Here is a 27,544-nt window from a genome sequence, read left to right as displayed (position 1 = left end):
TACAACAATCTTTATACACCACGGTTTCTGTACCCTACCATCCTTTCTCTGTCACATTGGAACGTACCTATGGAGAACTCCACGCAAATATCCCGTGAACATTTGCAACATTCCGTCCGTACGTTTCCCTGAGAATATCTGCTTGCAATTTATGCTTCCAAGTTCCTGCCTAATAGCCTCACATTTACCCTTATTCAAATCAAATGCATTCCTAACTTGTCTGTTCCTATCTCAGTCCAGTGCTATGGTAAAGGAGATAGAATTGTGATCACTATCTACAAAATGCTCTCCCACTGAGAGACCTGACACCTGACCAGGTTCATTTTCCAATACCAGATCAAGTACAATATCTCCTCTTGTAGGTTTGTCTACATATTGTGTCAGGATACCTTTCTGAACACATCTAACAAACTCCACGTCATCTAAACCCCTCGCTGTCGGGGCATGCAAATCGATGTTTGGGAAATTAAACTCTCCGACCATAACAACCCTGTTATCATTACACCTTTGCAGAATCTGTTTCCCGATCTGCTCCTCAATGCCTCTGTTACTATGGGTCGTCTATAAAACCACCCAGTGGAGTTATTGACCCCTTCCTGTTCCTAACTTCCACCAACAGGGATTCCGTAGAAGATCCCTCCATGACTTCTTCCTTTTCTGCACTATCTCTGATTAACAGTGACACGTCCTCACCTCTTTTACCTCCCTCGCTGTCCTTTCTGAAACATCTAAAGCCTGGCACTTGAAGTAACCATTCCTGTCCCTGAGCCATCCAAGTCTCAGTAATGGCCACAACATCATAGCTCCAAATACTGAACCACGCTCTAAGATCATCCGCTTTGTTCATAATACTCCTTGCGTTAAAATAGACACATCTCAAACCATCAGTCTGAGCACGTCCCTTCTCGATCACCTGCCTATCCTCCCTCTTGCACTGTCTCCAAGCATTCTCTATTTGTGAGCCAACCGCCTCTTCCTGTGTCTCTTCAGTTCGGTTCGCACCCACCAGCAATTCTAGTTTAAACTCTCTCCAATAGCTGTAGCAAACCGCCCTGCCAGGATATTGGTCCCCCTGGGATTCAAGTGCAATCCGTCCTTTTAGTACAGGTCACTCCTGCTCCAAAAGAGGTCCCAATGATCCAAAAATCTGAAAACCTGCCCCCCGCTCCAATCCCTCTGCCATGTTTTTATCCTCCACATCAATCTATTCCTACACTCACTGTCGCGTGGCACTGTCATATCTCGCTTTGAGGTCCTGCTTCTGAACTTCCTTCCTAACTCCCTGTAGTCTGTTTTCAGGATCTCCTCCCCTTTCCTACCTATGTCGTTTGTACCAATATGTACCACGACCTCTGGCTGTTCTCCCTCCCACCACACGCGGTCCGAAACATTCTGGACCCTGACACCGGGGAGGCAAACTACCATCCGCGTTTCTTTCCTGCGTCCACAGAATCGCCTGTCTGACCGCCTAACTATAGATTCCTCTATCACTATTGCCTTCCGCTTCCTTTCCCTATCCTTCTGAGTCACAGGACCAGACTCTGTGCCAGTTGCTTCCCCGAGTTAGGCCGTCCCCCCTCCCTACAGTACTTAAACAGGAGTACTTATTGTTGAGGGGACAGCCGCAGGGGTACTCTCCAGTATCTGACTCTTTCCCTTCCCTTTTCTGACTTTTATGCACTTACATAGAAACATACATAGAAAATAGGTGCAGGAGTAGGCCCTTCGGCCCTTCGAGCCTGCACCGCCATTTATTATGATCATGGCTGATCACCCAACTCAGAACCCCGCCCCAGCCTTCCCTCCATACCCCCTGACCCCCGTAGCCATAAGGGCCATATCTAACTCCCTCTTAAATATAGCCAATGAACTGGCCTCAACTGTTTCCTGTGGCAGAGAATTCCACAGATTCACCACTCTCTGTGTGAAGAAGTTTTTCCTAATCTCGGTCCTAAAAGGCTTCCCCTCTATCCTCAAACTGTGGCCCCTCGTTCTGGACTTCCCCAACATCGGGAACAATCTTCCTGCATCTAGCCTGTCCAATCCCTTTAGGATCTTATACGTTTCAATCAGATCCCCCCTCAATCTTCTAAATTCCAACGAGTACAAGCCCAGTTCATCCAGTCTTTCTTCATATGAAAGTCCTGCCATCCCGGGAATCAATCTGGTGAACCTTCTTTGTACTCCCTCTATGGCAAGGATGTCTTTCCTCAGATTAGGGGACCAAAACTGCACACAATACTCCAGGTGTGGTCTCACCAAGGCCTTGTACAACTGCAGTAGTACCTCCCTGCTCCTGTACTCGAATCCTCTCGCTATAAATGCCAGCATACCATTCGCCTTTTTCACCGCCTGCTGTACCTGCATGCCCACTTTCAATGACTGGTGTATAATGACACCCAGGTCTCGTTGCACCTCCCCTTTTCCTAATCGGCCACCATTCAGATAATAATCTGTTTTCCTATTTTTGCCACCAAAGTGGATAACTTCACATTTATCCACATTAAATTGCATCTGCCATGAATTTGCCCACTCACCCAACCTATCCAAGTCATCCTGCATCCTCTTAGCATCCTCCTCACAGCTAACACTGCCACCCAGCTTCGTGTCATCCGCAAACTTGCAGATGCTGCATTTAATTCCCTCATCCAAGTCATTAATATATATTGTAAACAACTGAGGTCCCAGCACTGAGCCTTGCGGTACCCCACTAGTCACCGCCTGCCATTCTGAAAAGGTCCCGTTTATTCCCACTCTTTGCTTCCTGTCTGCTAACCAACTCTCCACCCACACCAATACCTTACCCGCAATACCATGTGCTTTAAGTTTGCACACTAATCTCCTGTGTGGGACCTTGTCAAAAGCCTTCTGAAAATCCAAATATACCACATCCACTGGTTCTCCCCTATCCACTCTACTAGTTACATCTTCAAAAAATTCTATGAGATTCGTCAGGCATGATTTTCCTTTCACAAATCCATGCTGACTTTGTCCGATCATTTCACCGCTTTCCAAATGTGCTGTTATCACATCCTTGATAACTGACTCCAGCAGTTTCCCCACCACCGACGTTAGGCTAACCGGTCTATAATTCCCCGGTTTCTCTCTCCCTCCTTTTTTAAAAAGTGGAGTTACATTAGCCACCCTCCAATCCTCAGGAACTAGTCCAGAATCTAACGAGTTTTGAAAAATTATCACTAGTGCATCCACTATTTCTTGGGCTACTTCCTTAAGCACCCTGGGATGCAGACCATCTGGCCCTGAGGATTTATCTGCCTTCAATCCCTTCAATTTACCTAACACCACTTCCCTACTAACATGTATTTCGCTCAGTTCCTCCATCTCACTGGACCCTCTGTCCCCTACTATTTCTGGAAGATTATTTATGTCCTCCTTAGTGAAGACAGAACCAAAGTAATTATTCAATTGTTCTGCCATGTCCTTGCTCCCCATGATCAATTCACCTGTTTCTGTCTGCAGGGGACCTACATTTGTCTTTACCAGTCTTTTCCTTTTCACATATCTATAAAAGCTTTTACAGTCCGTTTTTATGTTCCCTGCCAGTTTTCTCTCATAATCTTTTTTCCCCTTCCCAATTAAGCCCTTTGTCCTCCTCTGCTGAACTCTGAATTTCTCCCAGTCCTCAGGTGATGCACTTTCTCTGGCTAATTTGTATGCTTCTTCTTTGGAATTGATACTATCCCTAATTTCCCTTCTCAGCCACTCGTGCACTACCTTCCTTGATTTATTCTTTTGCCAAACTGGGATGAACAATTGTTGTAGTTCATCCATGCAACCTTTAAATGCTTGTCATTGCATATCCACCGTCAATCCTTTAAGTGTCAATTGCCAGTCTATCTTAGATAATTCACGTCTCATACCTTCAAAGTTACCCCTCTTTAAGTTCAGAACCTTTGTTTCTGAATTAACTATGTCACTCTCCATCTTAATGAAGAATTCCACCATATTATGGTCACTCTTACCCAAGGGGCCTCTCACGACAAGATCGCTAATTAACCCTTCCTCATTGCTCAAAACCCAGTCCAGAATAGCCTGCTCTCTAGTCGGTTCCTCGACATGTTGGTTCAAAAAACCATCCCGCATACATTCCAAGAAATCCTCTTCCTCAGCACCTTTACCAATTTGGTTCACCCAATCTACATGTAGATTGAAGTCACCCATTATAACTGCTGTTCCTTTATTGCACACATTTCTAATTTCCTGTTTAATACCATCTCCGACCTCACTACTACTGTTAGGTGGCCTGTACACAACTCCCACCAGCGTCTTCTGCCCCTTAGTGTTACGCAGCTCTACCCATATCAATTCCACCTCTTCCCGGCTTATGTCCTTCCTTTCTATTGCGTTAATCTCTTCTTAACCAGCAACGCCACCCCACCTCCCCTTCCTTCATGTCTCCCGAGGCCCCGATGTGACTACTTACCTGTAGCTCATCTTTATCACCTTATCACTTTCCCTGAACAGACTAAGGTTATCGAGCTGCATCTGGAGTTCCGTAACACGGTCCCTAAGGAGCTGCAGCTCGACGCAGCTGGCGCAGATGTGGCCGTCCGGGAGGCTGCGAATCTCCAGCACTTCCTACAGCTGATACCCAGCACAGAACACTGGCCTCACATACATACTTCCTGTCTGCTTCCCACACAGGCAACCTTCCTCGCCTCGACCCGTTGTCGCCGAAGCCCCGTTGAGCCAAAGCCTCCCTACTCTGTCTACCTCTATTCCGTCGCCCGCTCCTCGGACGCCCGCTCTATAAAGCTGTCTCCTTTCAAACTCGTCTCGCTGTTCTACCTTGCTGACGTTCACGCGCTTGCGCAGTCGTGCCCCGATCAAACCGCTGAAGGAATAACCGTCTCATTTTAAACTCTTGTCGCTTTTAAACTCTTCTCGCTATACTACCTGGCTGACGTCCGCTCACATACGCAATCGCGCCCCGATCAAACCCCTGACGGAATTATGAGGCGAACACTTCCGTCTAGTTATGGGGCGATCAGAATCAAATGTAACTTCCCGATGCAGCCAGTGTAGTGTTCTATTAAGCTGCAAGGTGACATCTCTACTATCGAAGGGAAGAATGTCATAGGGTTTCCTTACCATCGCCATCGGCACGTCAGGCCATTTTCAGGTAGCCAAGACTCCAGTGTCCTTCTGTAGATCAACTCTGTTCGAGGTCCTGCCATTAAGGGTGTGCGTTCCCATTATAGTCCTGCACATCTGCCCACTGCGTCCCTTCCCTCTACCTCTTGGTAGACGTTCCGGAAGCTGTGTGTGTTGGGACGCGCGGTCAACATTCAGACACACGCTCAGCGCTTTAGGAACAGATTCTTCCCTTTTGCCATTAGATATCTAAACGGGACAATGAACCCATGCACTCTGCCTCACTATTCTTGCTGACTGAGATTTTTATTTAACTAATGTAACTTTATGTATCTATATATACAGTATATAAGACCATAAAACAAAGGAGCAGAAGTCGGCCGTTCGGCCCATCGAGTTTGCTCCTCCATTTTATCATGAGCTGATCCATTCTCCCATTTAGTCCCACTCCCCCGCCTTCTCACCATAACCTTTGATGCCCTGGTTACTCAGATACCTATCAATCTCTGCCTTAAATACACCCAATGACTTGGCCTCCACTGCCGCCCGTGGCAACAAATTCCATAGATTCACCACCCTCTGACTAAAAAAAAATTCTTCGCATTTCTGTACTGAATGGGCGCCCTTCAATCCTTAAGTCATGCCCTCTCGTACTGGACTCTCCCATCATGGGAAACAACTTTGCCACATCCCTCTGTCCATGCCTTTCAATATTTGAAATGTTTTTATAAGGTCTCCCCTCATTCTTCTAAACTCCAATGAATACAATCCAAGAGCGGACAAACGTTCCTCATATGTTAACCCTTTCATTCCCGGAATCATTCTAGTGAATCTGTATATAGAGCTATATCTATGTATATACATATACCTGCATACTTATATACCTTTCTACATGCATACATACATACATATATATATATATATATATGTGTGTGTGTGTGTGTGTGTGTGTGTGTGTGTGTGTGTGTGTGTGTGTTCTGTCTGTCTGTCTGTGTGAACGTACATATATTTTGTGTGGTTTCTCTCCAAAGACGTTCAACAGAAACACAAGGACACACTGCTGGCGCAGACTGGCACCCTGAGAGTGAGCACCGTGTTGAAGAGCGCGGCAGCCGGCGCTTTCCAGCTGATCGATCGATACGTCGAACTGACGATCATCTTCACCGTCCGCGACCGGAGGCTGGTGGAGCACGAGCTGCTGGCAAGAGGCCGGGACCACGAGGAGTGGAGAGAGGAGCACCTCCGGACGGAGCTGGAGAAAATCCGAACGGACCAGCTATTCCAGAGCAGCTTTTCCCGGACTAAATCCCAAACCGGGTGTTCGGCAGCAGTGGCCGGAGTGCCGGGGATCGGGAAAACGACAATGGTACAGAAGATCGTTAATGACTGGGCCACGGGGAAAATATACCAACAATTCCAGTTTGTCTTCAGATTCAGGTTCCGAGATTTAAACACGATCAATTGCACCATAAACCTGTGGAACCTGGTACTCATTTTCTATCCCTACTTGACGAATGTTCTCGGTGAGCTGTGGAAGGACCCAGAGAAACTGTTGTTTATATTTGATGGTCTGGATGAATTTAAGGACAGAATCGATTTTGCCGACGGTCGGAGAGACACAGATCCTCAGCGCAAATGCACAGATCCCGAATTCCGGTGCAAGGTGTCGGACATTGTGTACAATTTAATCCAGCACAAGCTGCTCCCAGGGTGCTCTGTGCTGGTGACCACCCGCCCCACTGCGTTGTATTTGTTGGAAAAGGCTGACATCAGTGTCTGGGCCGAAATCCTGGGATTTGAGGGTAAGGAACGGGAGGAATACTTCCACAGGTGTTTTGAAGATCAGACGGTGGCGGCTGCTGTTTTCAAACACGTGCGGGAGAACGAGATCCTGTACACCATGAGCTACAACCCCTCCTACTGCTGTATCCTCGCTCTGGCATTGGGCCCCTTCTTCATGCAAAGCGGCAGGGACTTGCGTCGAGTTCCCAGGACCGTCACCCAAGTATATTCCTACTATATCAGCAACATCCTGAAAAACCACGGCCGTGAGATTGAGAGCCCCCGCGATGTGTTACTCAGGGTTGGCCAGATGGCCTTCACGGGAGTGCTCGAGCAGAAGATCGTGTTTACAGATGGAGATTTGATCAGCTACAACCTGCGGAATTCCCAGTTCCTGTCCGGGTTCCTGGGGGAGCTTCTGGAGAGACAGGATTCCGCCCAGAGCGTGGTTTACACATTCCCGCACCTCACCGTCCAGGAGTTTGTCGCCGCGCTCGGACAATTTCTGACTCCCGGCCCTAAAGATGCACTGGAGCACCTCGCTGAAGCGAACAAAACGACAGACGGCCGATTCGAGATATTTCTCCGATTTGTCGCCGGCTTCACCTTCCCGGGGTCGGCGGAACCACTTGAGGAGGTTCTGGGCACGCTGCCTCGTCAGACAACGTTGCAGGTGACTGGCTGGGTGGAAGAGAAGATTGCGCGTCAGATCGAAAAGGCAAAGGGGGACTCCGGCAACAGAGGCCTCCTGAACGCAATGCACTACCTGTTTGAGTCTCAGAATCGTGAACTGGTTCAGGCCACAATGGGATCCGTGGTAACTCTTTCGTTTAGTTACCTAAAGCTGACTCCGAATGACTGCGCTGTCCTGTCTCATGTCATTGCGTTCTGCGGCGTGATAAAGCGCCTCGACCTGCAGAACTGCCACATCCTGTGCGAAGGGTTCCAGCAGCTGGGCCCGGGGCTACAGAAATGCCAGGAGCTAAGGTAACGATTGAATTATCTGTTACAAACCCATAGAGCACTGGATCACAGATTGAGCCTACCCCAGTTGGCGCCGAGCTTTTATTCTGCCCAGTTTTGTCAACCCGCACCGGGGCGACTGACCGCGCAGGATTGGCGACCCGGGCCCGCCGCGCCGAAAGGCATGAGCAATCGATAGCCCGCGCCCAAAGAGAGAGAGAGCGTCCACTGCGCGTAGGAGGTCCAATCCATTCACCGCGCCATCGATCGGCGGCATGAGCACTCGCCGCTATCTCGCAATCGACCTGAGATCGTCCCTCCCATTTATGTAATTATTTCAGATTTTGTTTACTGCCTTAATCAACCTAACTTATAAAATTATCTCCTTGTGTGCCGCTGCATCACAGTGAGTGGAAAAAGACAAAGCGTACTTAAACCGCGCATAGTAGCAAACTGGCCCTTGGTATTAGTGCAAGTCTAGAGCCACAGCCCATGGGAGAGGAAAGGACGTTTTGATAAGGGAACACAGAATGGCGGTTCAGACTGCCAGGACCAATGTCACTTACATCTCAGCGAACAAGCGCGACCTCTCACAATAGGGGAGACGGGATTACCAATCATTCAGTTCCAAAGCCAGCACATACTCTGACAGTCGGGCTGGGAGGGTGGGCAGAGGTCAGGTTAGGCGGAGAGGCAGGCCAGCACGACCATTCCCCACACCGCTGCCAACGCCGCACAAGTCACAAACAGGCGCTCAGCCCGCGCGCAGCGCACCAGGCACGGCCCTGCCGTATGTGGTGCTGCGATGGCACAGGTGCTGCCCAGCCAGACCAGGGGAAGAACTATTTGGCAGGGAGATGCATTCATCGGCCAGAGGTGGGGACGCAAGCTACTGGCGGCTCTGAGCACAGGGACTCTCTGTGCTAAGACACCGCACACCAGTCTCTCTCTCTCTCATTCCCTCTCGTTCGTCCCTCTCTTTCTATTTCTCTGTCATTCTCTCTCTCCCTCTCTTTCTCTATTATCCCCTCTCTTCCTCTCTCTCTCTTTCCCTCTCTCCGCCTCTTTCTCTTTCTCTCTCATTCTCTTGCTAGCCCCTCTCTTTCTCTTCCATTCTACCTCTGTCTCTCTCCCTCTCTCTATCTTTATCTTTGTCTCTCTCACTTACTCTCAGTCTTTCTCTCGCTCCCTCTCTCACTGTCTCTTCCCCCCATCTCTCTCTCACTCTCTCCCTCGCTATCTCCCTCTCTATCGCTCTCTCTATCTTTCTGTCTTTCTCTCATTCTTCCCTTCTCTCTTTCACTCTCTCCCCCTCTTTCTCTTTCCCTTTCTCTCTGTCCGTCTCTCTCTGAGTCTCTCTCTCTTTCGCTCCCTCTCTTTCCCTCTGTGTCTCATTCTCTCCCGCTTGCCCCTTTCTTTCTCTGTTATTCTCTCTCTCCTTCTCTTTCTCTATTTTCCCCTCTCTTCCTCTCTCTCTTTCCCTCTCTCTGCCTCTTTCTCTTTCTTTCTCTCATTCTTTCTCCTCCTCCTTCTCTCTTTCACTCTCTCCACTCTTTCTCTTTCCCTCTGTCCGTCTCTCTCTCTTCCTCGCTCTCGCTGTCGTTCGCTTCCACTCTGTCTCCTTCTCTCTCATTCTCTTATTCGCCCCTCTCTTTCTCTTTTATTCTGTCTGTCTCTCTTGCTCTCTCTCTATCTCTCTTTGTCTCTCTCACACTCTCATTCACTTTTTCACACTCCCCCTCACTCTCTCTTCCCCCTCTCTCCCAATCTCTCTCTCAATTTCTCTCTCTCTCTCTCTCTCTCTCTCTCTCTCTCTCTCTCTCTCTCTCTCTCTCTCGGTCTCTCTCTTTCTCTCTCCAGGAATGATCAATGGTCAAATAATCCACTCCTGTAAATCAGAACCGGAAGAGACAATAGAACAGGAGTAGTAGGTTAGAAAGGGTTTTCTCAGCTTCAGAACATGAGGAGAAAGAGTCTGCCGTCGAAGCGTAGGCAGGTTGACGGGAAAGGTTTCGAGGGACGCGCGGCGGCAGTGGGAAATGGGATTGTCGTAGTCAGCAGGGACCAGTTTCTGTGCCGCATGTCTCTGTGACTCCATTTCGAGGCCTCGCGCGATATATTTTAAAGAATGAATCGCATTGAGTGAGTCAATTGGAGATAGAGGGAGTGGACGGGTTGGTCACTAAGACGAGGAGACTGAGTTCATTCTGTATGCCGGAGATTGCAAACAGCGGAAATAACAGCAGGTCCGGGATCTGACTGATACAGCCTCTAACTTCTACCCTCTAGAATGGCGAAGAATCCGCTGGGAAATTCGCAGATGAAGCAGCTCAGTGACGCCCTGGTGAAACCGGGTTGTAAAATGCAGAAAATGCGGTAAGGACCGGTTTTGGAGTCTGGGGGGACTGACGTGTAAAACGCTCGTTGCGCACACAAGAGCCACTTTATTAGGTACCTCTTGTAACTTAATAAAGTGGCCGCGGAGGGTATATTCGTGGTCTTCTGCTGCCGTAGTACATCCACTTCAATATCTTCCGTCTTGGGCGTCTGGAGATGCTCACCTGCGCACCATTCTTTTAAAGCCTGGTTATTTGACCTACCGTCACCTTCCTGTCAATGCGAACGGTCATTGTTTTCTGATCTCCGTCATTAACAAGGCGTTTTCGTCCACAAACTGCCGCTCACTGGACGTTTTTTTTTAAATGTTTTCGTACCAACTCCCTAGCCTTTAGAGATTGCTATGCGTGGAAATCCCATGAACTCAGCATTTTCAGAGAGTCTCAAACCACCCCGTGCGCCGCCAACAATCATTTCTTGGCCAAAGCCAATTAGATCGCATTTCTGGCCGATCCTATTGTTTGGTCTGACCAACAACTGAACCTGTCGACCATAGAACCATAGAACCACAGAACATGGCCCTACCTGGGCCATGGCCTTCTGGCCCTACCTGGCAGTGCCGAACCATTTTTCTGTCTAGTCCCACTGACCTGCACCTGGACCATATCCCTCCATACACCGCTCATCCATGTACCTGTCCAAGTTTTTCTTAAATGTTAAAAAAGAACCCGCATTTACCACTTCATCTGGCATCTCATTCCAGACTCCCACCACTCTCTGTGTGAAGAAGCCCACCGCCCCCCATGTTCCCATTAAACTTTTCCCCCTTCACCCTTAACCCATGTCCTCTGGTTTTTATCTCCCCAGCCTCAGTGGAAAAAGCCTGCTCGCATTCATTCTATCTATACCCATCATAATTTTATATACCTCTATCAATTCTCCCCTAATTCTTCTACGCTCCAGGGAACAAAGTCCTAACGTATTCAACCTTTCTCTGTAACTGAGTTTCTCTAGTCCCGGCAACATCTTTGTAAACCGTCTCTGGAATCTTTCAATTTTATTAATATCCTTCCTATAATTTGGTGACCAAGACTGCAGACAATACTGGAGATTCGGCCTCACCAATACCTTATAAAACCTCACCATAACATTCCAACTCCTATACTCCATACTTTGATTTATAAAGGCCAATGTGCCAAAACCTCTCTTTACGGCAATATCTGCCTCGGACACCACTTTTAGGTAATTTTGTATCTGTATTCCCAGATCCCTCTGTTCCACTGCACTCCTCAGTGCCCTACCATTTATCTTGCATGTTCTACCTTGGTTTGTCCTTCCAAAGTACAATACCTCACCCTTGTCTGTGTTAAACTCCATCTGCCATTTTCAGCCCATTTTTCCAGCTGGTCCAAATCCCTCTGCAAGTTTTGAAAACCATCCTCACTGTCCACTACACCTCCAATCTTTGTATCATCAGCAAATTTGCTGATCCAATTTACCACATTATCATCCAGATCATTGATATAGATGACAAATAACAATGGGCCCAGCACTGATCCCTGTGGCACACCACTAGTCACAGGCCTCCACTCAGAGAAGCAATCCTCCACTACCACTGTCTGGCTTCTTCCGTTGAGCCAATGTCAAATCCAATATACTACCTCTCCATGTATTCCTAGTGACTGAATCTTCCTAACTAACCTCCCATGTGGGACCTTGTCAAAGGCCTTATTGAAGTCCACGTAGACAACATGCACTGCCTTCCCTTCACCCACTTTCCTGGTAACCTCCTCGAAAAACTCCAATAGATTGGTCAAACATGACCTACCACGCACAAAGCCATGTTGACTCTCCCTAATAAGTCCCTGTCTATCCAAATGCTTGTAGATTCTGTCTCTTAGTACTCCTCCAATCACTTACCTACTACCGACGTTAAATTTACCGGCCTATAATTTCCCATATTACTTTTAGAGCCTTTTGTAAGTAACGGAAAAACATGAGCCACTCTTCAATCTTCTGGCACCTCACCCGTAGATACCGACATTTTAAATATATTTGCCAGGGCCCCTGCAATTTCAACACTAGTCTCATTCAACGTCCGAGGGAATACCCTGTCAGGTCCTGGGGATTTATCTACTCTTGTTTGTCTCAAGATAGCAAACACCTCCTTCTCTTCAATTTGTATAGGTTCCATGACCTCCCTACTTGTTTGTCTTATTTCCATAGACTCCATGCCAGTTTCCTTAGTAAATACAGACGCAAAAAAAAAAAAACAGTTTAAGATCTCCGCCATTTCTTTTGGTTCCATACATAGCCGTCCACTCTGATCTTCAAGAGGACCAATTTTATCCCTTACTATCCTTTTGCTCTTCATATACCTGCAGAATCTCATTGGGTTATCCCTCACCTTGACTGCCAAAGCAACCTTATGTCTTTTTTCAGCCCTCCTGATTTCTTTCTTAAGTATTTTTTGCACTTTTTGTACTCCTCAAGCGCCTTATTTGCTTCCTGTTTCCTATACATGTCATACAACTCTCTTTTCTTCTTTATCAGAGTTCCAATATCCCTTGGGAACCAAGGTTCCTTATTCTTATTCACTTTGCCTTTAATCCTGACAGGAACATACAAATTCTGCACTCTCAAAATTTCTCCTTTGAAGGCCTCCTTCTTACCAATACATCCTTGCCAGAGAACAACCTATCCCAATCCACGCTTTTTAGATCCTTTCTCATTTCTTCAAATTTGGCCTTTTTCCAGTTTAGAACCTCAACCCGAGGACCAGATCTATCTTTATCCATGATCTAGTTGAAACTAATTGTTTTATGATCACTGGAACCAAAATGTTCCCCTACACACACTGCCGTCACCTGTCCTAACTCGTTTCCTGATAGGAGATCTAATATTGCATCCTCTCTAGTTGGTACCTGTATATTTTGATATGGAAAATTTTCCTGAACTAATTTTACAATCTCTAACCCGTCTAGACCTTTAACTGTTTGGGAGTCCCAATTATTATGTAGAAAATTAAAATCCCCTACTATGACAGCTTTATGTTTCCTGCAGTTGTCTGCAATCTCTCTGCAGATTTGCTCCTCCTATTCTCGCTGACTATTGGATGGTCTCTAATGCAAACCCATTAATGTGGTCATACCTTTCCTGTTTCTCAGGTCCACCCATGTGGCCTCGGTAGACAAGCCCTCTAATCTGTCCCACCTGAGCACTGCTGTAACATTTTCCCTGAGAAGCAATGCTCCCCGCCCCCACCCCCCCCCCCCGCCCACCCTTCATCCCTCTGCCTCTATCACATCTGAAACATCGGAACCCTGGAACATTAAGCTGCCAGTCCTGCCCCTCCTGCAGCCAAGTTTCACTAATGGCTATAATGTCGTAATTTCATGTGTCAATCCACGCCCTCAGCTCGTCAGCCTTCCCCACAATACTCCTTGCATTGAAATAGACACAGCTCAGAAGATTATTACCACCACACACAACCCTTCTATTTGTGAATTTTCATGAAGTTTTAACATCACTTATTTCCATCCCAGCTCCACTATCTGCTCTGGCACTCTGGTTCCCATCCCTCTGCAAATCTAGTTTAAACCCTCCCCAATAGCACTAACAAACCTCTGTGCAAGGATATTGGTCCCCGTGTAGTACAGGTGTAACCGGTTTCTCTTGTACAGCTACCACCTGCTCCAGAAGATCCTGAAATCTGAAACCCTGCCCCCTACACCAGTTCCTCAGCCACGTGTTCATCCGCCAGGGCATCCTATTCCTACCCTCCTGAGATTGCCACCCTCGAGGTCCTGCTTTTTAACTTCCTACCACGCTCTCTATATTCTCTCTTTAGGACCTCCTCACTCTTTCTTCCTACGTCATTGGTACCGATGTGTACCATGACATGTGGCTGATCACCCTCCCACTTCAGAATGCCGTGCACGCGCTCAGATATATCCCTGGCCCTGGCACCCGGGAGGCAACAAACCATCGGGGAGTCTCTCTCATGACCATAGAACCTCATGTCTGTACCTCTAACTATCGAGTCCCCTATCACTACCGCTCTCCTCTTCTTCTACCCTCCCTTCTGCACTGCAGAACCAGACTCAGTGCCAGAGATCCGGCTACTGCAGCTTGTCCCAGCTAAGTCATTCCCCCCAACAGTATCCAATGCGGTATACTTGTTGTTGAGGGGAATGGCCACAGGAGAACCCTGCTCTGCCTGCCCTTTCCTCTTCCCTCGCCTGACGGAAACCCAAGTACCCGTGCGCTGCTCCTTTGGCGCAACTACCTCCCTGAAGCTACTATCTTTAAACACCTCATTCTCCCGAGTGATCCGGAGGTCATCCAGATCCTGCTCCAGTTCCCTAACGCGGTTTGTTTATTGATGCTCTTCCCACATCCTGCAAGAGGAGCAGTCCAACATCCTGCCTGGCATTCTCCCTACTCTAAACAAACAAACTTTTTATGTTGTGCATCAACGATTTGGATTATGGAATAGATGGCTTTGTGGCTAAGTTTGCTGATGATACAAAGATAGGTGGAGGGGCCGGTAGTGCTGAGGAAATAGAGCGTCTGCAGAGAGACTTGGATAGATTGGAAGAATGGGCAGAGAAGTGGCAAATGAAGTACAATGTTGGAAAGTGTATGGTTATGCACTTTGGCAGAAAAAATAAATGGGCAGGCTATTATTTAAATGGGGAGAGAATTCAAAGTTCTGAGATGCAACGGGACTTGGGAGTCCTTGTACAGGATACCCTTAAAGTTAACCTCCAGGTTGAGTCAGTAGTGAAGAAGGCGAATGCAATGTTAGCATTCATTCCTAGAGGAATAGAGTATAGGAACAGGGATGTGATGTTGAAGCTCTATAAGGCGCTGGTGAGACCTCACTTAGAGTACCGTGGGCAGTTTTGGTCTCCTTATTTAAGAAAGGATGTGCTGACGTTGGAGAGGTTACAGAGAAGATTCACTAGAATGATTCCGGGAATGAGAGGGTTAACATATGAGGAACGTTTGTCCGCTCTTGCACTTTAATTCTTGGAGTTTAGAAAAATGAGGGGGGACATGATAGAAACATTTCGAATGTTGAAAGGCATCGGCAGAGTGGATGTGGCAAAGTTGTTTCTTGTGATGGGGGAGTCTAGTACGAGAGGGCATGACTTAAGGATTGGAGGGAGCCCATTCAGAAGAGAGATGCGAAGAATTTTTTTTAATCAGAGGGTGGTGAATCTATGGAATTTGTTGCCACGGGCGACAGTGGAGGCCAACTCATTGGGTGTACTTAAGGCAGAGATTGATAGGCATCTGAGTAGCCAGGACATCAAAGGTTATTGTGAGAAGGTGGGGGAGTGGGACTAAATGGGAGAATGGATCAGCTCATTATAGAATGGCGGAGCAGACTCGATGGGACGAATGGCCGACTTCTGCTCCTTTGTCTTGTGGTCTTATGGTCTTAATACAAAACTTACCGAAACCGTCCCTCGCATCTGCCTGTTCACGCCGAAGCCCGTTGAGCCAAAGCCGCCCCATTCTGCTCCCTCTCACTCCGCTACCCGCTGTATATGGTGGCCTTTTTTTTAAACCTTTGGCGCCCTACATCACGCGGCTGCGCAGTGTACCCTCTTTTCCCCGAGCAGTGTAAAAAAAATGACTTCTCCGAGATTCCTTTACTCCTTCACTCTCAGCTTTTTGCTCCGATTTATATAGGGTCTGCATGTTTTCGTGTAATGAGTTGCTGCCACATGATTGCTTGTGAATGGGCATGTACATTCATGAGCAGGTGCAGATGCACCTCCCAGTGGCCACTGCATGTAATTGCAACGTGTAATTCTAATACCTGGCGCTGTATTTCACCGGAGTCATTGACTGAACAATAAGCACACTCTGGGGGACTAACACTGAACCTTTTATTGCTGTTGTTTTCTTGGTGCGTCCTCTCCCATCCTACCTCTCGTTCATGGATTTTATTTTTCCAGGCTGGATAACAATAGTTTGACAGCGTCCTCCTCCGAGGACCTCGTAACCGTCGTCAGCACCATCCGCTCTCTGACCGAGCTGGAGCTTGGCTACAATAAACTTGGAGATTCTGGGGTGAGGAAACTTCTGAGGGCGACCCTCAGTCACCCGGAATGCAAAATACAGAAACTGGGGTAAGTTCGAGGTCGTGACTAATTGTGCCTTAGATTACTGGGTACCAGAGAGACGGGAAATTCTGCAGACGCTGGAATTCCAAAGCAACACCCGCCAAATGCCGGAGGAACTCAGCGGGTCAGGTAGTATCGATGGAAAGGAATAAACAGTCGACCTTTCCGGACGAGACCCCTTTTTTTTAGGACTGAAAAGGAAGGAGGGAGACGACAGAATAGAAAGGAAGAGGGACAGCTAGAAGGTGATAGGTGAAGCCAGGTGAGTAGGAAAGGCAAAGAGAAGGAGAGGATGGAATCTGATAGGAGAGAACAGTGGAGGAGAAGGAGGAGGGAAGTGATAGTCAGGTAAGAAGAGGTAAAGGGCCAGAGTGGGGACTAGAAGAAGAGGGGAAGGGGAGGAATGATCTTTTTTCACCCAGAAGAAATCGTTATTATAGTCACGGAACCCTATCGCCCATGCTGAATTCTTGCCCAAACAGACTCAACACCCCTTTGGGGCTGCACCATAGGGTCTCATACCGCCAGGGTCGGGAGCAGTTATTACCCGACAATCCTGAGGCTCCGGAACAGGCGTGGATAACGTCACGCTGGCCTATAGACTCACTTCCCAGAACTCTGCACCTCGTGTTCTCAGTATAAGTTGTTTTCTACATTTGCAAAATCTCTCTCCTCTTGCATTTTGGTTGCTCGTCAGTCTTTGCTTATGTATAATTTTTTTCAGAAATTATATTGCATTTATTTATTTTACAATGAATGTCGAGCAGCATATGGAACCAGATCCGTACTTTGATAGTAACTTTAATTTTCACTTTGAGGCCATCCCGGGTCGAGCAGCATCTGTGAAAGGAAAACGAATTGCCGACATTTGGGGTTCAAACACTACGAGAGGATTTACTCCATGGGAGCAGAATTAGGCCACTTGGTCCATCGAGTGTTCTCCACCATTCCATCATGGCTGATCTTTTCATCCCACTCAACCCCATTCTCCCCCCTTCTCCTCATGACCTCTGGCGCCCTTAATAATCAAGAATTTATCAACCTCCGCGTTAAATATACCCAAGGACTTGGCCTACACAGTCATCTGTGGCCATGAGCTCCACAGAATCATCACCCTATAGCTAAAATAATTCCTCCTTGCCGCTCTTCTGGGGTGACTAGCTTTGTATTCTGAGGCTGTGCCCTCTGGTCCTAGACTCGCCCGCTGTACGGAGCATCCTCTCCACGCCCACCCTGTCTCGGCCTTTCAATATTCGATAGCTTTCAATGAGATCCCCGCTCATCCGTCTGTACTCCAGCGCGGACAGGCACAGAACCTTCAAGCGCATTTCGATTCACATCTCTTTTCTCCGCCTGAGTCCCTCCGGTATCTGTAGTCCTTTGTGCCTCTCGGTCTGGTGCGGTTCGTGTTCACAATAAAGGAGACGGAGGCTCGGGAAAGCGATGAAAAGATATTCCAGTACTAAGAGTATATTTAGAGTTCATTGTCTTGCAGCCATCCGCGCGTCTCTCCCTACGGATCTCCCAACCGGCACTTATCCCTGTAAGCGTAAGTGCTACACCTGTCCCTACACCTCCTCTCTTGCCACCATTCAGGACCCCAAACAGTCCTTCCAGGTGAGGCCACACTTCACTTGTGAGTCTGTTGGGATCATCTATTGCATCTGGTGCTCCAGCTGCGGCTTCCTCTACATCAGTGAAACCCGACGCAGATTGGGGGACCACTTCATCGAGCACCTCCGCTCCGTCCACCACAGCAGACAGGATCTCCCGGTAGCCACCCACTTCAACTCCGCTTCCCATTCCCATTCATATATGTCCATACTTGGCCTCTTCTACTGCCATGATGAAGCTAAACTCAAGTTCGAGGAGCAACACCTCATATGCCATCTAGGTAGTCTCCAGCCCCTTGGTATGAACATAGAATTCTCCAACTTCCGGTAATTCCCTTCCCCTCCCTTCCTCTATCCCTATTTCACGCTGCTCCCTCCCCCAGCTGTCCATTACCTACCTCATGGTTCCGCCTCCTTCTACTACCCATTGTGTTTTCCCCTATTCCTTCTTCACCTTTCCTGCCTATCCCCTCCCTGCTTCCCCTCCCCCACCCCTTTATCTTTCCTCTTACTAGTTTTTCACCTGGAACCTACGAGCCTTCTCCTTCCCATCCTCCCCCCACCTTCTTTATAGGGCCTCTGCCCCTTCCCTCTACAGTCCTGACGAAGGGTTCCGGACCGAAACATCGACTCATCGTTTCCATCGATGCTGCCCGACCTGCTGAGTTCCTCCAGCGTGTTGTGGGTGTTGTTCTGATCCCAGCATTTGCAGATTATTTTGTGTTAGCCATTTGGTAGCACTGTCAAGAGATAGGCACTCGGTCGCCATTTTACTAAGAGTCCCCTGTACTGAAGAACGTGGCCACCGAGTGTACGTTCGTGGTCTTCTGCTGCTGCCGCCCATCCACCTCAAGGTGTTGTGCATCCAGAGATGCTGTTCTGCACACCACTGTGGTATTTGTGTTACTGTCGCCTTCCTGTTATCTTACCTTGAACCGGTCCGGCTGTTCTCCTCTGACCTCCCTCATTAACATGGCGTTTCCTCCCTAGAAGCGCTGGTTACTGGATTTGTGTGTGTGTGAGTGTGTGTGTGAGTGTGTGTGTGTGTGTGTGTGTGTGTGTGTGTGTGTGTGTGTGTGTGTGTGTGTTTTAATTTTTTTTTACTGTAAATTCTTGAAAGTACGAGGGGATCAGCAGTTTCCGAGATTCCCACTCCACCCCATCGGGCATCAATAGTTATTCGACGGTCAAAGACACCTGGATCACATTTCATCCCGATTCTGCTGTTTGGTCTGAACATGGTTGGCCGGATAGGTGACTGACCGAGTCGATATTTGCATTAACGGGCAGTTGTCCAGGTGCAGCAAATATAGTAGCCACTGAGTGAATATTGGGAAGCCGAGGGAATCAGGGACATCACAAACTGCAGGAACAGCATGTGACGGAGCTGGGAGGGGTGAAATAACAGACTGCGTTCACTACGTTGTGCTCTGACGTCATTGTCGGCATTCGACGCTACCGCGCGCAATGACACTCACTTCTCGCGTATTCTTCCTCCTCCCAACCGCCCTTCTCCAGGTTAAGTTTCAATTGCCTCACGCCTGCTTGTGCCCAGGATATCGCCTCTGCTCTCAGTGCCAACCGGTCGCTGAAGACTATGAACCTCGGATCAAATGACCTGAGAGATTCGGGAATTAAACTGGTAGCTGCGGCTCTGAGGGGTCCGAACTGCAAAATACAGAAACTGGGGTAAGCACCAGACTGGCGGAGACGGGCGCCGATCCTTTGATTCAATAGTCTCCGACCGGTCAGCCAAAGCATGCTCTGATCCTGGGATATTCGCGTTCATTTGAAATGTGAGTTCAGAATTGTGCTTGTCTGTAGCCTGCTTGCCACAAGCCAGATGTGTACACGCCCAGCATGTCGATAGGGAAAAGTGGATTAGCTCGTTAGCCGTTCTGCTATCAGCCACGGGGCTCAGAGGTGAGAAGGCCACCTTTCATAAAGAATATGTCTAGAATCGACATGATTTGGGGTTCAACCAAACAGAATCTGATCAAAGATTCCTCGCTGTTCGGTAGGGAAGAAACAACAGATGGTGCACCGCATAAATTTATAAAGAATTTTTTTTACGAATTTCAGATTTATCGAACAGTTAGTAAGAAAACTAAAAGAAAAAAAAATAAATTAAATGACCTATTACAGTTAACCCTGTCCAAATGTGCACATGAAGTTGGAGCTCATCCTAAAGATGACGTTTTACTCACGCACTGGACCTCCAGTCTGCGCGAAAGCACAAACTACATCCCGAACGTCCCTCGAAATCCATCTCGATCAAACGGATCCCTGTCGGGAGCACTGACCCTCTCCCCTTGGAGCCGTTCATCTGCAGAAAGCACTTGGTGCAGCGGGGACGCTACCTCCCCGCTGCATCTTCAGCCATTTTCCGTCCTGCCCTCTGCGCAGTTCCTGCCAAAAAAAAAAAGACCACGAGCCCCATTCGTGCCCGTCCCAAATCTCTCTCCGCCCAGCTCTCTCGAGAACCTTCTCCTAATTCCACCATCCTGATTGGCTAACCCAGCATTCCTAAGTTAAACTTCATAGCCCCTAATCTTCAATTGAAGCGAAGCATTCTGCCAGCAGGGCTCACTGCTTTTGCAGAAGTTGCTACAATTAATTAGCTGCAGCATAACAGTATAAACCTTAACCAGGGTATTACACCTCGAATGAATCTCCCCGTGTTTCCAAACCTGGAAGAGCGTTTCATGCACTCACCATTTTCTATGTTGAAAAAAACAAACCCCCCTGTGCTTTCCTCCAATCACTTACAATTATGACCCCATCGTATTAAGCATTTCTGCCCTTGGAAACAATCTCTGGCTATCGACTGGATGTCGCTCTTATCATTCTGTACATCTCCATCAAGTCACCTCTCATCTTCCTTCGCTCCAGAGAGAAAAATCCGAGCTCGCTCAATCTATCCTCCTGGACGTATTCCCCAAACGCAGGTAGCTTCCTGGTAAAGCTACTGTGCACCCCTCGCTGATACTTTCACATGCTTCCTATCATGAGGAGACCAGAACAGATCACAGTGCTCCAAGTGAGGTCTACCCAGGGGTTTATATAGGTGCACGTCACCTCGCCGCTCTTGAACTCAATCCTCCGATCCTGGTCGGCAGGTACGGGTACAGAGCAGGAAACACGGACCTAGACCAAAATACTTAGCCCGATATCTCAATACATTATCCAGCATATCTGTGACAAATTCCCAAGGGCGCCATTGCAGCACAAGATCATTGGGTTGTGCAATTCTTCAAAGGGTCACTCGGTCGACTCCCCATTTCAGATCACATCGTCTGTTTAAAATGGTCCCAGTTGCCTCTGTTTTGCCCATTTTTGTTTTAACTTCCCTTTCCGTACACTTCTTTAAATACTTCCCTCTCATCTAAAAACAATGCCCTCTAATTATAGTCTCCTCCACACTATAGAAAGCCACCTGGCCTCTCAGTAACCCTCATGATTGTTTAAATTTCTACATGGCCTTCTCTCATTCTCCTGCCCTCCAAAGGAGCGAACATCCCACACTGAAAGGCCATCTTGCTATAACCCAAGCCTTCCAATCCAGGCAGTGCCCTCACGAAGCGTTCTTCCCTGCTTAATCACATCCTCACCGTGGTGCCGAGATGCAAAACGTCCACAGTACGTCAAGTCTGGAGTAATCATTGATTGTAAAACTGTAAGGTGACTCTGGGTCACTTTATTAAAGCGAATAAATAATAAATAGACAGACAGGCAGATAAATAGATAGACAGATAGATAGCTGGCTAGCTAGCTAGTTAGCTAGATGGACAGATAAATAGAGATAAAGAAAGATAGATAGACAGATAGATGGACAGATAGATTATATAAATAGATAAATGGATAGATAGATAGACAAACAAATAGATGGATAGATAGATAGATAGACAGACAGACAAATAGACGGATGGATAGATAGATAGATAGATAGACAGACAGATAGATAGATAAATAGATAGATAGACAGACAGACAGATAGCTAGACAAATAGATGGACAGATAGATTAGATAAATAGATAGATAGATAGATAGATAGATAGATAGACAGGTAGATAGATATAGAGATAGAGAAATAGATAGACAGACAGACAGATAGACGGACAGATAGTATACAGATAGTTCAGACAGAATGATAGATTGACAGATAGACAGGCAGACAGACAGATAGATAGATGGAAAGATAGACATAGAAAGATGAACAGATAGATTCAATAGATAGACGGATAGATAGATAGATAGCTGTCAAAACTCTTCTGTCAGGCAGCATCTATGGAAGGACATGAAAGGTCAAAACTTTTTATCTGGACTGGGAGATCGGATAGGAGTTCGCCACCGTAACGAATTGAGGTAGAAGGGGTCCGGTAACGGCTGGCGGTCGAGAGAAGGATCGAGGTGTGGATAGGTGGTGACGAGGGAAGGATAGATGGCGACAGAGGTGATAGGTAGGGGCAAGACAAGACGGTGGACAGTTTATTGTGTTCAGAGAAGATGGACCATGGAACCAAATAAGGCAGGTTTGAAGAGCAGATGAGAACAGTGGGAGGCGGGCACAACCGGAAGAGACTCCAAGCAATGGTCAGAAGCAAAGTGGGTCACGTCGACTGGGATGGGGTTAGGAGGAACTGGGTGGATCAAGAAGAAAGAGAAAGGGGAGAGAGGCGGGATCGATTTACATGAAACTTCCACTCTTTACCCCCTCCTTCATCTGCCTATTACAGTCCCCCTCCTCCTCAACAGAATCCACCTGCTAGCTGTTTTCCTCACCCCCTTTGTATTGTACTATCTCCCTACCATCATTCCGTCTAGACCAGGGCCTTCCAGCCTGGGTCCACGGACCCCTTGCTTTATGGTACTCGTTCACGGCATTAAAAAGGTAGGAAACACCTTGTCTAGACAAATAGTCTCGACCAGAAACATCCATTGTTCACCTCCCCCTACTCTTCCCCACTAGCACCTCCCTCCCCAACACTCACATTAATTCTGCCCGACGCGATGAGTTCCACTACCAGATGGTTTGTACTTTGTAAACACTAGAGAGATTCAGAAGATGCTAGAATAATTGATCCTCTCTCCCCTCCCCCTCTTTATTTCATTCCCCATTCTGGCCTCTCCCTCACCCAATCTCGTCTCCTCAGTTCCCTGTTTCCCCTCCCTGGCGCCTCTCCTCCCCCCATGATCCACTCTGCTCTCCTCTTAGATTCATTCTTCCCCATCCTTATCCTTTTCCATCTATTAGCTCCAAACTTCTCATTTCTTAACCACCCCCCCAGCTCACCTTCCTTCCCCCTCACCTGTCTTCACACATAACCTTCTAGGTTGTAATCCTTCCCTCCACTACCTTCTTATTCTGTTTTCGCCCCTTCCTTTCCAGGTCGGGAACGTCGATTCTTCATTCCTCTCCACTCTGACCTTCCGAGTTCCTCCAGCTTTGTGTGTGTATTTGTGCGCGCGGGTGTGTGTGTGTGTGTGTGTGTGTCTGTCTGTCTGGTGAGTGTGAGTGCGTGCGTATGTGTGTGCCTGTGTGTGTGTGTGTGTGTGTCTGTGTGTGTGTGTCTGTCTGTCTAGTGAGTGTGAGTGCGTGCGTATGTGTATGTGTGTGTGTGTGTGTGTGTGTGTGTGTCTGTATGTGTGTGTCTGTCTGTCTGTCTGCCTGTCTGTCTGGTGAGTGTGAGTGCGTGTGTTTGTGTGTGTATGTGTGTGTGTGTGGGGGGGGGGGGTGCCTGTGTGTGTTCTTCTTATTTTTACTTTGCTCTAGATTGCAACATTCTCACCTCCCCCACGGTCACCGTTATTAGGTGATGCATGCTGTGGACCTGAATTCAGCTATTTAACCAGACGCAGAGCGAGGTCCCCATTTAACACGTAGAACGGGGCATCGGTTACTCCATCACAGAGTATGTCGTAGATCTGTTTACTACGTGCACATCCATAAAACAGTGTCATCGACCTTCATAATTCACATCGACAATTACAGGCGATGTCGGTGAACTGAGCCCTCTTATTCCCGCTCGCCCCTCCCGTGACCTTACTCCTTCGCTGCTCTCTGGTTGACAGGCTCTGGGCTGTCGGTCTCACCGCGGCGTGCGCCGAGGATCTGGTCTCCACACTGACTGCGAGTGACTCACTGACCGAGCTGGAACTGGGTTTCAATCATCTGGGCGACTCGGGAGTGGAACGATTGTGTTCGGCGCTGAGGAAGCCGCAATGTCAACTTCAGGAACTGGGGTAGGTAGCAGCATAAGACCATCAGACAGAGAGGGAGAATGAGGCCATTCGGCCCATCCGGTCTGCTTCGCCATTCCAACATGGCCGATCCCGGATCCCCCACCTCCCCCCAGTACATCTGCCTTCTCGCCGTATCCTTTGATGCCCTAACCGATCAGGAAACGATAAGCTTCCGCCTTAAGTATACCCCCGTACTTGGCCTCCACCGCAGTCTGTGTCAGAGAATTCCACAGATTTACCACTCTCTGGCGAAACCAACTCTGTTCTAAAGGGTCGCCCCGCAATGCTGAGGCCGGTTTGTGTTGACGGGGATTTGTGTTTGTTCCCATTGGGCGACTGAGACTGGACCCTATGGCGTCGTTCGGTGGCGTGAGAACGGCAGCATAGTTTTGAATTAAAGGATGAGATTGGGCTGACAGTCAGAGTGTTTCTGGCAGGGTGCCAATGTCGAGGACGCCCACCGCGCCCTTTTCCTCGCTGCTGCCGTCTGGAGCGAGGAACAAGACCCGTAGGTCCCACGCCACCAGGTTCAGGAGAACCTACTACCCCTCAAGCATCCTGGCTCCTGTACCGACCTGGACGACTTCACACGCCGCCACGCTGAACTGATTCCACAACCCCTGGGACTGACGTCAAGGTCCCTGCAGCTGATGTTTTCAATTATTACCGATATTGACGGTTTTGCTGCCACGGCGGTGTCGGTGTGTGAGAGCAGTATGCAGTGACTGTCCTCCTCTTTTTTTTTTTCCTCTTGTGGTCATAGGAACCTATTGGACATGGGTAATGTGGAATGCTGCAAGTCGGTTCACTTGTTTATTCGGGGGGCCTGGGGACAGAGAGCAGGGGAGCGGCGCGGCCACAGTTCTAGTGCTGACTTGTACCACGTGTCGCCCACTGCTGCCGCCAGGACAGATGATGACGGAGGCGGAGCGGTGCGCCGGCTCTTCCGCTGTCAGTCTGTGCTGCCCTCCAGTGTTCACTGGGTGGAAGACAAGCTGGACTGCGTCCGTCAACCGACTGTAGCGGGGTCGTTCTTGGACGCAGCGACTTGGGCTCACTTACTGACTGACCGTGACGCCGCTGCCCGTTTCAGGCGGCAGTGAAAGTCGCCCGTCCCCGTCCGTCCTTGGCCATCGTCTCGATTCTGTCCCAGGTGTGGCTCAGCTTCTGGATTCCTGCCTCTACCGCATGGCGCCAATTTGCTTTTTGGTCTCCGGCGTTTCCTCCCTCTTCAGGGGTCCGGTGAAGTGCCGTCATCATAGCCATCGTCATAGTCATCGTCATAGTCATCGTCATCGTCATCGTCATCGTCATACTTTATTGATCCCGGGGGAAATTGGTTTCGTTACAGTTGCACCATAAAATAATAAATAGTAATAGAACCATAAATAGTTAAATAGTATTATGTAAATTATGCCAGTAAATTATGAAATAAGTCCAGGACCAGCCACTCGGCTCAGGGTTTCTTGACTCCTGTTTTCACTTCAACGTTCAGGTTGGTCTCTCCCCAGCTGTACAGGTGACGTTAGCATAGGAAGTCGGGATGAAGTGCGCAAGTTTGGAACAGATCTGAGAATTCGCTAGCGGCTCTCCCCGAGGATGTGATCAACAGCTTTTGAAAGCCTACGAAGATTGTATACAGTAGTCTCTGCTACTCTGTGTATTGCTCTATGATGTTACGCAGCTTTAAGATCTGGTCGACGCGTCCTCTGTTCTTCCCGAAAACAGCTCGCTCATTCCTCACACACGCATCGGCAGCATCCGTAATCGGTTGGACGATGACGTTAGCGAGAATCTGCCTCGGCGATGACAAAAAAAAAATTGAGGAAGGACATTCTTGCTTTTGAGAGAGTGCAGCGTAGGTTCACGAGGTTAATTCCCGGGATGGCGGGACTGTCATATGTTGAAAGATTGGAACAACTGGGCTTGTATACACTGGAATTTAGAAGGATGACAGGGGATCTGATGGAAACATATAAGATTATTACGGGATTGGATATGCTGGAGGCAGGAAACATGTCCCCGATATTGGGGGAGTCCAGAACCAGAGGCCACAATAAGGGGTAGGCCATTTAGAACGGAGTTGAGGAAAAACTTTTTCACCCAGGGAGTGGTGGATCTGTGGAATGCTCTGCCTCAGAAGGCAGTGGAGGCCAATTCTCTGGATGCTTTCAAAAAAGAGTTAGATAGAGCTCTTAAAGGTAGCAGAGTGAAGGGATATGGGGAGAAGGAAGTAACGGGGTACTGATTGTGGATGATCAGCCATGATCACAGTGAATGGCGGTGCTGGCTCGAGGGGCCTAATGGCCTACCCCTGCATCTATTGTCTATTGTCTAGAAAAGTGTCACGCCAGCTGTTTCAATCACTAAGGGCTCCTTTCTGGCAAGGTCGCTCTCTGTCTTTGTAAGGACTCTAATCCTGGCACTAGTACTTCTTCTTGTCATGCTATTATCATCTATTGTTCTCAGCTCAAACTGTTGGCATTAATCCGAACAATGACCCCTTTTGTCCAGTCCTTGTGTACCTGTCCCCGTTCTCAAGTTGTAGCAAACAGAGGTTGCAGGATGGCTGTAGAGACTTGGGCTACATTTATATATTTTTATGTTTGCAAACTTCCTGTATGTGCTCCGGAAAATGTGTTTGGTGCTGCGTATGATGGTTCGCGCGATAGCTTGTACCTTCGCCCCGGTGCAACGCTGTTTCAGTTATCGGTATTGATTGGTATTCATATGTGGTTGACTGATAACTGAACTTGAACGAACCAGAGCTATTTATATCGTTATATTACATGCTACTGCTACTAATAATAAACATGGATCTTCTGGCTATTAATATAACAAATGCAACCAAACGGCAAGCTGAAGGGGATAAATGATTTGAGCCCATCACTGGTAATCCAAAAATTGCAGTAATAGGTTGAGGTTGTAAATAAACCCATAGTAAATAAACTACTGAAAGAATATCAAAAATGACTTTGCAGCATTTTTCAGAAAGAGGGCAAGACCAGAACTTATATGTCAAGGAAGCTACCTCAGAATTGCATCTGTCACAGATAGGAACTATATGGCAATAAAAATGAGCTAACTTATCCTTGGACATATGGGTCCTATGAACCACCTTAAACTGTATCAAAATTGGATCCATTTTATTTAAATGGAAGGATTCTAATCCCACTGCCACATTTCAATGGTTTTCCCAAACTATAACATGTTTAAACTTGGAAAGAATTGGGAGTGGTACTATCAATTCTCCGGTTAAATGTGAGGAAACTTGGAGGCCATTTATTCAACATTTTCATATGATCTAAGCTGACCTTTTCCGAATCCTTTTCAATAACTTTTTGTTTGTGT

The 27,544-nt window shown here is 47.9% G+C and overlaps 1 protein-coding gene across 1 annotated transcript in view; it reads left to right on the top strand.

Moving 5' to 3' along the window:
• The window catches only part of LOC140208060 (NACHT, LRR and PYD domains-containing protein 3-like), a 61,122-nt gene that overhangs the window by 26,063 nt on the left and 7,515 nt on the right, over window positions 1–27,544 (top strand). The window contains exons 6-10 of the mRNA XM_072276586.1: window positions 6,147–7,884; window positions 10,150–10,236; window positions 16,170–16,343; window positions 19,469–19,639; window positions 24,023–24,193. Coding sequence (XP_072132687.1) covers window positions 6,147–7,884; window positions 10,150–10,236; window positions 16,170–16,343; window positions 19,469–19,639; window positions 24,023–24,193 — 2,341 coding nt within the window. The remainder of the gene's footprint in view (window positions 1–6,146; window positions 7,885–10,149; window positions 10,237–16,169; window positions 16,344–19,468; window positions 19,640–24,022; window positions 24,194–27,544) is intronic.

The sequence above is a fragment of the Mobula birostris genome, chromosome 13 (assembly GCF_030028105.1).
Source record: "Mobula birostris isolate sMobBir1 chromosome 13, sMobBir1.hap1, whole genome shotgun sequence".
Classification (NCBI taxonomy): Eukaryota; Metazoa; Chordata; class Chondrichthyes; order Myliobatiformes; family Myliobatidae; genus Mobula; species Mobula birostris.
The sequence above is the reverse complement of the archived record's forward strand: the minus strand, read 5'-3'. Positions and strand labels throughout refer to the sequence as shown.